The sequence below is a fragment of the Leucoraja erinacea genome, chromosome 22, assembly GCF_028641065.1.
Source record: "Leucoraja erinacea ecotype New England chromosome 22, Leri_hhj_1, whole genome shotgun sequence".
In the NCBI taxonomy this organism is placed as follows: Eukaryota; Metazoa; Chordata; class Chondrichthyes; order Rajiformes; family Rajidae; genus Leucoraja; species Leucoraja erinaceus.
Window position 1 is genome coordinate 3,654,718 of NC_073398.1, and position 13,796 is coordinate 3,668,513.

The window sequence follows — 13,796 nt, forward strand, 5'->3', positions numbered from 1 at the left end:
TCAGCACGGAGATGGAGAAACAAGGAACTGCAGATGCTGGTTTACAAAAGAAAAAAGATACAAAGTGCTGGAGTAACTTCCACCGCCCCCCCAAACAATCTTTTGATTCGCCTCGTTGTCTTCCTTAAACGAACAGAATAACTAGCAGTCTGCAGAAGGGTCTCGACTCAAAACTTCACCTCTCCATGTTCTCCAGAGATGCTACCTGACCTGCTGAGTTACCCCAGCACCTTGTGTCTTTATTTTTCAGCAGGGAGATGGGATTTTTGCAGCAGCTTAAAAAAGATGGGGGAAATTGGACATGGAAGGTAGTCCAGAAATAAGTGTGGGAGGCAGAAGAATCAAGGCATGGGAAACAGAGAGGGTAAAGTGGATTTTAATTCATGTTTTGTGTTTTTTTAATATATAATTTATGATTATTTTAAGTGATATACTAAGATTTTATGTGCATTTTATGATGTTTTTTAAATGCAGCATCTCTGCAGGTACACAAAAGTGCTGGAGAAACTCAGCGGGTGCAGCAGCATCTATGGAACGAAGGAAATAGGCAACGTTTCGTCCCGAAACGTTGCCTATTTCCTTCGCTCCATAGATAACATATAACAATTACAGCAAGGAAACAGGCCATCTCGACCCTTCTAGTCCGTGCCGAACACATATTCTCCCCTAGTCCCATATACCTGCGCTCAGACCATAACCCTCCATTCCCTTCCCGTCCATATAACTATCCAATTTATTTTTAAATGATAAAAACGAACCTGCCTCCACCACCTTCACTGGAAACTCATTCCACACAGCTACCACTCTCTGAGTAAAGAAGTTCCCCCTCATGTTACCCCTAAACTTCAGTCCCTTAATTCTCAAGTCATGTCCCCTTGTTTGAATCTTCCCTACTCTCAGTGGGAAAAGCTTTTCCACGTCAACTCTGTCTATCCCTCTCATCATTTTAAAAACCTCTATCAATTCCCCCCTTAACCTTCTGCGCTCCAAAGAATAAAGCCCTAACTTGTTCAACCTTTCTCTGGAACTTAGTTGCTGAAACCCAGGCAACATTCTAGTAAATCTCCTCTGTACTCTCTCTATTTTGTTGACATCCTTCCTATAATTGGGCGACCAAAATTGTACACCATACTCCAGAATTGGTCTCACCAGTGCCTTGTACAATTTTAACATTACATCCCAACTTCTATACTCAATGCTCTGATTTATAAAGGCCAGCACACCAAAAGCTTTCTTTACCACCCTATCTACATGAGATTCCACATGAGATGCTGCTGAGTTTCTCCAGCATTTTTGTGTACCTTCGATTTTCCAGCATCTGCAGTTCCTTCTTAAACACAGCATATCTGCAGAATAAAAACAGACGGAACCCTTCGTCAGACTGAAGATTCAGACATGTCTGAAGAAGGGTTCCAATCCGAAACATTATTTTCTGCATCTGCAGTTCGTTGCTACATCAATCAATCCCAGGCTGCAGAATGCCATCAGTCATGAAGATGAGAGCGTATGCCAGCAGGGGGTGCTGTCCACACTATGGGAGCTTCTGTTGATGGGAGCACGAGCTCCCTGAGGGATTTCAGTCCGTTTGTGGACTCAGTCCAGTGGGATTTCAGAGTTGCGGCGTAAATTGTCAGTGATGGTTATGTTGCTGTGTTGCTCTGCCGTTGAGGGTTAAAGTATGTCAGAGCAGTGGTTCATCCACAGGTGGGTCATTTAGCAGCGACAGAGACTAAGCAGCAGAGAAATCAAAAGACCGTAACAGGAATGAGCAGTCAGTGTTACGGTTAAAGAGATGCTGAAGGTATTATCGTGTATGAAGCTGGACAGATCTCCAGGGCCGGATCAGATATATCCAAGGACATTGTGGGAAACTAGAGAGGAAATTGCGGGAGCCCTGGTTGAAATCTACCATTGACGCCATTACACACAGGCGAGGCGCCGGAAGACTGGAGGGTGGCAAATGTTGTGCATCTTTTCAAGAAGGGCTGTCGGGAAAATGCTGGGATCTATAGGCCAGTGAGCTTAACATCTGTAGTTGGAAAGTTACTAGATCCCTGCACACTAACGCTATCCTACACACAACAGGGACATTTTACAATTTTTCCAAAGCCAAATTAACCTATAAACCTGGACGTCTTTGGAGTGTGGGAGGAAACCGGAGCACCTGGAGAAAACCCACCCGGGGAGAACGACCAAACTCCGTACAGACAGTGCCCGTGGTCAGGATCGACTCCGGGTCTCTGGCGCTGTAAGGCAGTAGGTCTACCACTGCTCCACCGAGCCGTTCCTGAATCCATGTGAACTCAAGAACCACAGTTCCCTGTTTTAAAATGTGAAGAACCAAATTCCCCTGTCGATGAAAGGGGCACAACGCTCATACTTGAGGCAGCGCTCGTCCTCAATCACGGAACTTGACATTTAGCCATGCACAGTGGACGTATTTACTGTACCTTTTGCAAATGAATCATTGGTGCTTAAAGAACAATTTGTTTTATTGCAGTAATAGGAAAAGCAGCCAAAATCAGGCTGACATTAATTACACCAGGCAGCGTTAACATCAAATAGAAACATCCCCCAGAGAGACATTGGAGCAGAGTTAGGCCATTCGGCCAATTGGGACTACTCTGCCGTTCAATCATGGCTGATCTATTTTCCCCTCCCAACCTCATTCTCATCCCCAGAACCTCTGATGCCCTTACTAATGAAGAACCTATCAATCTCCGCTGTAAACGTACCCAATGTCTTGGCCTCCACAGCCATCTGTGGCAAAGAATTCCACAGATTCACCACCCTCTGACTAAAGAAATTCCACCTCGTCTCCTTTCTAAAGGTACGCCCTTTTATTCCAAGGCTGCACCCTCTGGTTCTAGACTCTCCCACCAGTGGAAACATCCTCTCCAGATCCACTCTATCCAGGCCTTGCCAAATGAAGACGACCCAATGGCCAGTCTAACGTTTTGGTTAAAGTTGCACCTGGGACCATATTCCATTAAATTCCAGCATCGCTTTTCCAACTATGAACTGTGACGGTACACTCCTGCCTTGAATATTGGCGTATATAGGTCTGCTGACCTCTATCTATCTCTCCAACCTAAGGGACGGCACGCACGGTGGCACAGCGGTAGAGTTGCAGCCTCATCGCCAGAGACCCGGGTTCGATCCTGACTCCAGGTGCTGTCTGTGCGGAGTTTGCATGTTCTCCTTGTGTCCGCTTGCGTTTTCTCCGGTTTCCTCCCACGCTCCAAAGACGTACAGGTTTGTAGGCTGATTGGCTTCAGTAAAAATTGTAAATTGTCCCTCGTGTGTAGGATAGTGCAAGTATACGCGTGATCACTGGTGAGCGCCGGCTCGATGGGCCGAAGGGCCTGTTTCCATGCTGTATCTCTAAAGTATATGAAACTAAAAAGATCTACTATTATTAGAATCTGCTTACTACTTTATCAGATCTACTTACATCAGAAATAATTCATCATATTTCCATACATTTCAAATGTATTTGACAATTCAATTTCCAGTAGTGGACCAATTTAGTTTGAAAGAATTGTTATTTTTCCCCAGAGTTATTTTCACAAGTTTATCAGATTGAACGCCAATTTTAGTTACAGTTCCACTGCAGCCACTGAAATGATGGCAGCTTCCTGCATCCGTTATGTGTCTCCATCATTATATATTAACTGCTGACAGCCACGAGATCAAAAAACACTGTCACTTCACCAGAAGCTGTGGCCTTCGTTTCAGTTCCTCCAAGAAGATCAAAGAACCAGAAATACCTCAACGGGATCCACATTTTGATGCATCAGAGATGTCAAGAACAGGCAACTGGCATGATGGAGGTTTTATCTAATTCAGGAAAAGGCTCCATAACAGTAGCCTCACTCAGTACACTGAGCACTGTCTATCTGACTCACACACATTTGCACACACACACACACACACACACACACACACACACACACACACACACACACACACACACACACACACACACACACACACACACACACACACACACACACACACACACACACACACACACACACACACACACACACACACACACACACACACACACACACACACACACACACACACACACACACACACACACACACACACACACACACACACACACACACCACTCACACACACACACACACACCACTATCCCGCACGTCACATACCCCACACAATCCTCCGACATTTTCGCCACCTCCAACGGGATCCCACATCTTCCCATCTCCACCCCTTTCAGCAGAGACCGTTCTCTCCGCAACTCCCTGGTTAGCTCTTCCACCCAGACCACCCCCTCCCCAGGTACTTTCCCCTGCAACTGCAGGAGGTGCAACACCTGTCCCATTACCTCCCCCATCACCTCCGTCCAAGGACCCCAACAGTCTTTCCTGGTGAGGCAGAGGTTCACTTGCACCTCCTCCAACCTCATCTACATGTGTGTGTATCTGCTGTTCCAAGAGTGAACTACTCTATATCGGCGAGACCAAGCGCAGGCTTGGCGATCGTTTCGCTGAACACCTCCGCTCAGTCCGCCTAAACCTACCTGAACTCCCGGTTGCTCAGCACTTTAACTCCCCCTCCCATTCCCAATCTGCCCTCTCTGTCCTTCGCCTCCTCCATTGTCAGAGTGAGGCCCAGCGCAAACTGGAGGAACAGCACCTCATATTTTGCTGGGACGAGAATGTATAGCCAGTGGTATGAATATTGACTTATCTAACTTCAAGTGACCATTGCTTTCCCTCTCCATCCCTCCCGACCAGTCTGACTGTCCTCCTGATTAAATGTTACCTTTGCATGCCTCATTGCCAGCTTCCCCTAGCTTACAATGATCTATTGTACATTTTCCTTGAGCTTCGTCCCCTTTGATCTCGTTTTCACACCTTACCCTTCCTTATCTCTGTGTCTCCCTCTCCCCTGACTCTCAGTCTGAAGAAGGATCTTGATGCAAAACATCACCCACTCCTTCTCTCCAGAGATGCTGCCTGTCCCGTGGAGTTACTCCAGCACTTTGTGTCTGTCTTCAGTGTAAACCAGCATCTGCAGTTCCTTCCTACCCACACACAGAGCCTATACCGTCCAACAAATACACATACACACTCTCTCCTTGTCTCTCTGATTTACAGAGTGCTATGCTTACCGATTCTGCTGTGCTGCTGCAAGGATTTAAGTGTTCTGTCTATGACTTATGACAATATGACTGTTTCATTTTTTTAGTTTAGTTTTAGAGATACAGCACGGAAACAGGCCCTTTGGCCCACCGAGTCCACACCGACCAGCGATCCCCGCACATTAACACTATCCTACACCTACTAGGGACAATTTTACATTTACCAGGCCAATTAACCTACAAACCTGTACGTCTTTGGATCTCAGAGAAAACCCATGCAGAATCACGTGGAGAACGCACAAACTCCGTACAGACAGCACCCGTAGACAGGATCGAACCTGGGTCTCCGGCGCTGCATTAGCTGTAAGGCAGCAACTCTACCGCTGCGCCACCGTGACCGCCCTTTGAAGCCTTACTAATCCAGATGGTTTATCTGGCATAGGTGTGACATTGCCCTCTCTCACGTTGCTCTTCGAATCTCCGTCACTGGCTGAGAGTCCAGGAGAGGCCAATCCCCAGCATCATTGGTAACCACTGGGTCCAAGTTGCTGACATTGGTTTGGCCTAACCTGAACCTTGGGAATGGGGGGGGGGATGGGGGGGGGGGGTCACGGGTTAGAGGGAGACCAAAGGGAGGGAGCATCGGGATTCTAACTCAGTAGTTGTCTTTGGGGCTACGGCTTTGTCGGCAAGCCAGACACATGGTGACTCTTCCTGCCCGTACTCTGTGCATTGTATGCAAAAACAAAGAACGTCACTGTACCTAGGTACATGTGACACAGGAGTATACTAGTGTGGGCAAACACCAGAAGAATCAAAACAGAGTGTTTGGGGAAACCGCATGGTGTGTTGCATAAAGTCATGTGATTGGAGCAGAATGAGGCCATTCAGCCCATCAAGTCTACTCCAGCATTCAATCATGGCTGATCTATCTCTCCCTCTCACCCCCATTCTCCTGCCTTTTTCCCCAGAATCTTTGACACCCGTGCTAATCAGCCTGAAGAAGGGAAGGGTCGCCCATTCCTCCTCTCCAGAGATGCTGCCTCGCCCGCTGAGTTACTCCAGCATTTTGTATCTACCTTCGATTTAACCCAGCATCTGCAGTTCTTTCTTACACATTACGAGTCAAGAACCTGTCGACATCCGCCTTAAACGTATCCATTGACTTGGCCTCCGCAGCTGTCAGTGGCAATTTAATTCATGGGCACAGGGATGCAAAGAGGGGGGGAATGGGGCGGGTGGAATTGCAATGCAGGAGGGGGCTACCATGGACTGGATGGGCTGAACGAGCTCCTTCTGTGTTGTAATGAGCGAGTGTTGCAAACCGGTTTAACTCGCTGGTCCACGTCAAGACTTCAGGGAAAGGGTGCCAGAGACAGGAAGGGGTTGCCCTGATCATCGACTGGTTTAACCAGTTCGTCACAGACTTCCCTGCAGTCGCAACTTCATTGAACCGGGACGTGAGAGAGAAATGAAGAGGGTGCCAAGCATCGTAGTAACGCAGGTAGGACACGGAACTGTGCTTTAAACTATTTGTCACACATTTTTTTGCCACTGCTACCCGACTTGAATATTTCAATCTCATAAACATTTCTTCGAGTAGGAAGTCACTGGCGGGCTGTTCAACTGATTAAGACTTTAAACTTCCTATTTTCAAAACTCTATGCTGTGCAAACTCAAAGTTATTTTTGGGATGACGGAGTTGCAACTGTTAGCATCTGTGGACTGTTGCAAACATTGTGAATTATTGGTCACACATCATTGGAGGTTGTGAAATGGTTTCATCAACGCATCAGGGTTTCAACCCGAAACGTCACCTACACCTTCTCTCCAGAGATGCTGTCTGACCTGCTGAGTTACTCCAGCTTTTTGTGTCGGTCTTAAGTTTACTTTAGAGATACAGCGCGGAAACAGGCCCTCCGCCCACCGGGTCCGCGCTGACCAGCGATCCCCGCACACAAATACTGTCTAACACACACGAGGGACAATTTACAATTTTCACCGAAGCCAAATAATCTACAAACCTGTACGTCTTTGGAGTGTGGGAGGAAACCTGAGCACCCGGAGGAAACCCACTTGGTCACAGGGAGAACGTACAAACTCCATACAGACAGCACCCGTGGTCAGGATTGAATCCGGGTCTCCACCGCTGCGCCACCGTGCTGCCCCAAATGTGTTGCGAATTGTAACAGATCTTGTCCCCGCTTGATTTGAGAAGGGACTTGCAGTTCTGAGATGCTTTTCATGCCCATTGGCCGTTTTCCAAGCAAGCAATTTACCTGTCTGAACAAGGGTCTCCACCTGAAACATCACCTATTCCTTTACTGCAGAGATGCTGCCTGACCCGCTGAGTTACTCCAGCGTTTTATGTCTATCTTCAGTTTAAGCCTGCACCTGCAGTTCCTTCCCACACAATTACATCTGAAATTTGTCACAGACCATCCCTGGTTACAACGGCTGCCCGATGGACACTGCGACTATCTCACAAAAGTCCAGCATGTGCACACACACACTTAGTTGAGTTGTCACGTGTACCGAGGTACAGTGAGAAACTTGTGTTGCGTGCTAACCAGCCAGCGGAAAGACAATGCATGATTACAATCGAGCTACTAGCAGTTTACAGATACATGATAAAGGGAATAATCTTTAGTGCAAGATAATGTCCGATTAAAGTTAGTCCAAGGGTTTCCAATGAGGTAGATAGTAGCTCAGGACTGCTCTCTAGTTGGTGGTAGGATGGTTCAGTTGCCTGATAACAGCTGGGAAGAAACTGTCCCTAAATCTGGAGCTGTGCTTTTACACACTTTTACATAGAAACATGGAAACATAGAAAATAGGTGCATGAGGAGGCCATTCGGCCCTTCCAGCCAGCACCGCCATTCATTGTGATCATGGCTGATCGTCCCCAATCAATAACCCGTGCCTGCCTTCTCCCCATATCCCTTGATTCCACCAGCCCCTAGAGCTCTATCTAACTCTCTCTTAAATCCTTTTACGTTCATTCTGCCCATGTGTCCCCTCTCTTTTCACTTTTAGTCATTGTTCTTTCTCACCTGCTCTGGCTGCCATTCACTGCGACATAATGCCAACATAATCAAGGACTATCTACACCACGATTTGGGTTGGGATTCTTCTTCATACTGGTAGGAGCAGTGAGGGAGAAAGCTGGACAAGAGGTGGGGGCGGGACAAAGTCCTGCAACTGACAGGTGGATACAGAGGAGCGAGCTTCATCGGCAGATTGGTGTCGCACAAGAAACTGCAGAAGCTGAGATCAGATCCCCCCCACCCCCCGCCCCCCAACTCTGCCGCTGCGCCCCCGTGCTGCCGTGACTTGACTGGGTAACACGCAAACAAAGATTTGTATCTCGACAGACATGACAATAGCAAACCAATGGCAAAACTGAGGTACAGTTACATACTAAGTGATTTATCAGTAGTTTATTTGGACATCTTTGAAAACGGGCTTGTTTATTACCCTGGGATAGTCTGCAACTAACTGGTGGCTCCGAGTTGATCCTCCAGTCCTACCAGTCACACAAATAACTGCACAATTTGCTCTTGTAGGGAACTCAATTGGGCCAGCTTTGGCAGGACATGTATGTGGGGGACTTTGTACCTATATTTTTCCTTGAAAGCGGCTAGGGTGGTCAGAAAGGCTTTACGGCACATTGGCCTTCATCAGTCAGAGTATTGAGTCTAGAAGTTGGGAGGTCATGTTGCAGTTGTATAAGACGTTGGTGAGGTTGTATTGTGCTGTGTTTTGGGCACCATGTTCCAGGAAAGATGTTGTCAAGCTGGAAAGGGTGCAGAGAAGATTTACGAGGATGTTGCCGGGACTCGAGGATCTGAGCTATTGGATGAGGCTCCGCAGGCTAGGACTCTATGTCTTGGGGACGCAGGAGGATGAGGGGTAATTTTGTAGAGGTGTACAAAATCGTTACAGGCATAGATCAGATACAGGCTCAGAGTTTCTTGCCCAGAGTAAGAGAATTGAGAACAAGGGGCCATAGGTTTAAGGTGAAGAGAGAAAGATTTAATAGGAGCCTGAGGGGCAACTTGTTTTCACACAAAGGGTGGTGGGCGTATGGAACGAGCTGCCACAGGAGATAATTGAGGCAGGGACTATCACAGCATTTAAGAAACATAAAGTTAGGTGCATAGACAGGACAGGTTTAGAGGGATATGGGCCAAACGCAGGCAGGTGGGACTAGTGTTGGTCGGTGTGGGTAAGTTGGGCTGAAGGGTCTGTTTCCGCGCTGTCGGACGCTATGACTATCTGAGTGGGATTTTCAACAAAAAGAGAGATGTAATGCTGAGACTCTATAAGGCGCTGGTCTGTGAGCAAATCTGGGCCCCATGTCCGAGGAAGGATGTGCTGGCTCTGGAGAGGGTCCTGAAGAGGTTTACCATTCCAGGAATGAGTGGGTTAACATATGATGCACGTTTTACACCACTGTGCCTGTACTCGCTGGAGTTTAGAAGGTTGAGGGGGGGACCTCATTGAAAGTTACGGAATAATGAAAGGCCTGGATAGAGTGGATGTGGAGAGGATGTTTCCACTGGTGGGAGAGTCTAGGACCAGAGGTCTTAACCTCAGAATTAAAAGGCACTCTTTTAGAAAGGAGGCGAGGAGGAACTTCTTTAGTCAGAGGGTGGTTAATCTGTAGAACTCGTTGCCACAGAGGGCTGTGGAGGCCAAGTCAGTGGATATTTTTAAGGCAGAGATGGACAAATTCATGATTAGAACGGGTGCTGAGGGTTATGGGGAGAAGGCAGGAAAATGGGATTAGGAGGCAGGGATCAGCCATGAGTGAATGGCGGAGTAGACGCGATGGGCCGAATGGCCTAATTCTATTACTATAACGTGAACTTGTGCTCATCAGGCAGTGTTGAGGAGGAGTGCTCTGACTACCTGCTCTCCTCACCTGCCCTGGTTTATCTGGGCCTCTGTAGAGCCTGACTGTGCAGACAGTATCATCGGAACGGGAACTTAACTCCAAGCTGAACTAACTTTCTTGCATCTTTTTGCAACTTACTTTGGAGAATAGTGGGCGTGCATTTCCATGCCAGAAAATACCAACGTGTCTCTGCAGATGGATTGAGCCGCTGGGCTTGTTGAAACAAGTGCACGAGACAGGTTGAGTGGGGCAGGGAATGAGATGGGAACCGCTCTTGGGCTTGCACAGGCATGTTGCACACAGCTCAGGAGCCGGGGGGCGGAGCTGGATGTATGAATGGGGTTACTGTGGTGCATGCAAGATGAGGTGTCCAGAGAGAAGGGGATGCCTGGTCACAAAGGCCCAAAGGTCCAAAGGCCGTAGATGTTGGATGTCAAGGGGTTCGGTTCTAAGGAGAGAACAGGGGCCGGGCCGGTGGGTGATTTTTTTTTTTGGGGGGGGGACTGGGGTGGAGGGGGGGGGGGGTGGTGGTGGAGGGGGAAGGGGAGGAGCAGAGGGTGGGGGAGGGGTGTGGTGGAGGGGGTAGGGGAGGAACAGAGGGTGGGGGAGGGGTGTGGTGGAGGGGCAGTTAGGAGGGGCAGAGGGGAGGGGTGGATGGGGTGGGGGAGGGTACCTTAAAAGTATCCATTGACTTGGCCCACACAGCCGTCTGTGGCAATGAATTCCACAGATTCACCACGCGCTGACTAAAAAGAAATCCACCTCATCTCCTTTCTTAAAGTCCGTCCTTTTTTTCTGAGGCTGTGCCCTCTGGTGCTAGACTCTCCCACCAGACGCTCGCTAATGTAGACTCACCCACCTTAACGTCTGCTGAGCCCCTGCCTGCTCACACATCCAGAGAAAGAGTTGGAGCAGGATTGGGACCAGGATTAGTGAATGTGTAAAATTGTCCTTAGTGTGTGTAGGTTGGGTTTCGCTGTTTGGTGCGGACTCGGTGGGGATGGAGATGGGGAGGGGAGAAAAAATGGTTGGCCGAGGGGCCTGTTTCCACGCTGTATCTCTAAACTAAACTAAAGTAACCAGTCCCATTCCCTCTTCCCACGTATTCCGATCAACTCCCCCCTGACTCTTCCTCCCACTAACACCAGGAACAATTTACAGTGACCAGTTAACGTACCAACCTGCTTGTCTTTGGGGTGTGGGAGGAAACCGAAGCACCCATTTAGAACGGAGACGAGGAAACACTTTTTCTCTCAGAGAGTAGTGAGTCTGTGGAATTCTCTGCCTCAGAGGGCGGTGGAGGCAGGTTCTCTGGATGCTTTCAAGAGAGAGCTAGTTAGGGCTCTTAAAAATAGCGGAGTCTGGCGATATGGGGAGAAGGCAGGAACGGGGTACTGATTGGGGATGATCAGCCATGATCACATTGAATGGTGGTGCTGGCTCGAAGGGCCGAATGGCCTACTCCTGCACCTATTGTCTATTGTCTATTGTCACCCAGAGGAAATCCACGTGGTCAAAGGGAGAACGTGCAAACTCCTTACAGACAGTAGCTGAGGTCAAGATTGAACCTGGGTGCCTGGCGCTGTGAGGCAGTGGCTATACCAGCTACGTCACTGCCATTGTGTTTTTTTATATCATTGCTAATTGAGGGTCCATGTTGGTGGTGGTGAATCTGTGGAATTCGTTGCCACAGATTCAATGTGGAGGCCAAGTCAATGGATATTTTTAAGGCAGAGATAAATAGATTCTTGATTAGTACGGGTGTCAGGGGGTTATGGGAAGAAGGCAGGAGAATGGGTTTGAGAGGGAGAGATAGATCAGCCATGATTGAATGGCGTAGCAGACTTGATGGGCTGAATGGCCTAATTCTACTCCTATCACTTATGAACCTATGAGCTTCTGTGCAAGTTTGCTGTCTTGTTACCACAGTGACTGTATTTCAGATTTCAATGGTTAGAGCTTTGAGCTGTCCTGAGATTGTGAAAGACATTTTATATATATTTCAGTTGTTTTTGGAAGTGTTAGTTATACTGCAGCTGTGGATATTGAATTGCAGCTTCCTTTAACAGCCTAAATGCAAAGATAACCACATGCAAAGATATGCAAATATTGGGGGCGGCACGGTGGCGCAGCGGTAGTGTTGCTGTCCCACAGCGCCAGGGACTCAGGTTCGATCCTGACAACGGGTGCTGTCTGCACGGAGTTTGCACGTTTGCGTGTGACCGCGTGGGTTTTCTCCGGGTGCTACGGTTTCCTCCCACGCTCCAAAGGCGTTCAAGCTTGTAAGTCAATTGGCTTCAGTCATAAAAAATTGCATATGGTCCCTAGTGTGTGGGATAGTGCTAGTGTACCAGGTGATCGCTGGTCAGCCCGGACTCGGTGGGCCGAAGGGCCTGATTCTGCGCTGCATCCACAAGGTCTAAAGTCTCTAACTTTGTCAGTAGAGTTTATCACAGTTTACGGTTTAGTTTATTGTCACGTGTAGGTACAGTGAAAAGCTTTGATTGCGTGCTAACCAGTCAGCTGAAAGACAATACACGATTACAATTGAGCCATTTACTGCGTATAGGTACATGATAAGGGAATAACGTTTAGTGCAAGATAAATGCAGCAAAGTGCAACCAAAGATAGTCCAAGGGTTATGAATGAGGTAGATAGTAGTAGATAGGTAAGCCTTTAATGCAGTGCCAATCTGCAGTGTGGAGTCTATCTGGGGAGGAGGCTGGTCAGGGTTTGATGCGGTGGGAATGAGGAGTGGAAGTTAATTTTCCTATTGAGTGTGTGTGAAATGCCGCAATGCAACAACATTACCCATATTGCTCGTGTCGTCGCCAGCAGTCATTGCCTATTGCAGCTGTGTGCTGCGTGACTGCAGTCTCTCAGCATTGCAGCAGTGAATCCCTCTCAAGGCTCGCACTGCTGCACCCAAGGGCTTTTTATGCCCCTCCACTGAACGCACTGGGAATAAAAAGAGCGATTGATGGTAGAGCAGCAGCTGTGTCACAGCAAGGCCACCGTCTGCCCCTCTCCTCCCCAGTGCACCACTTCTCATGTCTAGCATTTTTTAATCCATTACAACCAGAGCTACTAATTTATGTTTGACGGCTACCAAGTACTTCCAGCAACCCAGACTTTGGACTTTTTTTCTTTTTCTTTGTAAACGGTGCCAAAATGTGGTCCCAGAGACATACAGTGTGGAAACAGGCCCTACAACACTGACCAACATAACATACCTGCCTGCATTTGGTCCATATCCCTCTAAACCTGTCCGCTCAACGTACCTGTCTAATTGCTAAAATTGCAAATTGCTCAAATTTATGATTTTTAGTTTAGTTCAGTGTCGCTTAGTTTAAAGACACAGCGCAGAAACAGGCCCTTCGGCCCACCATGTCCGTGCCGGCCAGCGATCCCCGTACACTAACACAGCCTTACACACATTAGGGATCATTTATATTTATACCAAGCCAGTTAGCCTGCAATCCTGTACATCTTTGGAGTGTGGGAGGAAACCTGAGCACCCGGAGAAAACCCACACGGTCACGGGGAGAACGTACGAACTCTGTACAGACAGCACCCGTGGTCAGGATCGTCATCATCGAGAGTCACTGCTCAGCTAACCTTGAATTCCTCTTGGTTAGATGCAGACCGTTCTATCTGCCCAGAGAGTTCACCTCCACTGTTGTGACTGCAGCCTATATCCCTCCTGATGCTAATGCCAAGCTTGCAATGAAAGAGCTGCATACTGCCATTAGCAAACAACAGACTCACAACCCCGAG

General features: G+C 48.1%; 1 protein-coding gene across 2 annotated transcripts in view; it reads left to right on the forward strand.

Moving 5' to 3' along the window:
• The first annotated feature begins 6,523 nt into the window (after nt 1-6,523).
• tmcc3 (transmembrane and coiled-coil domain family 3) overlaps nt 6,524-13,796 on the forward strand; it is a 112,142-nt gene continuing 104,869 nt past the window's right edge. The window contains exon 1 of one of the 2 annotated variants that reach the window (XM_055652795.1): nt 6,524-6,623. In XM_055652795.1, the coding sequence (XP_055508770.1) occupies nt 6,591-6,623 (33 nt within the window). In that variant the 5' untranslated portion in view covers nt 6,524-6,590. The remainder of the gene's footprint in view (nt 6,624-13,796) is intronic. The other variant, XM_055652793.1, reaches the window with a different exon arrangement.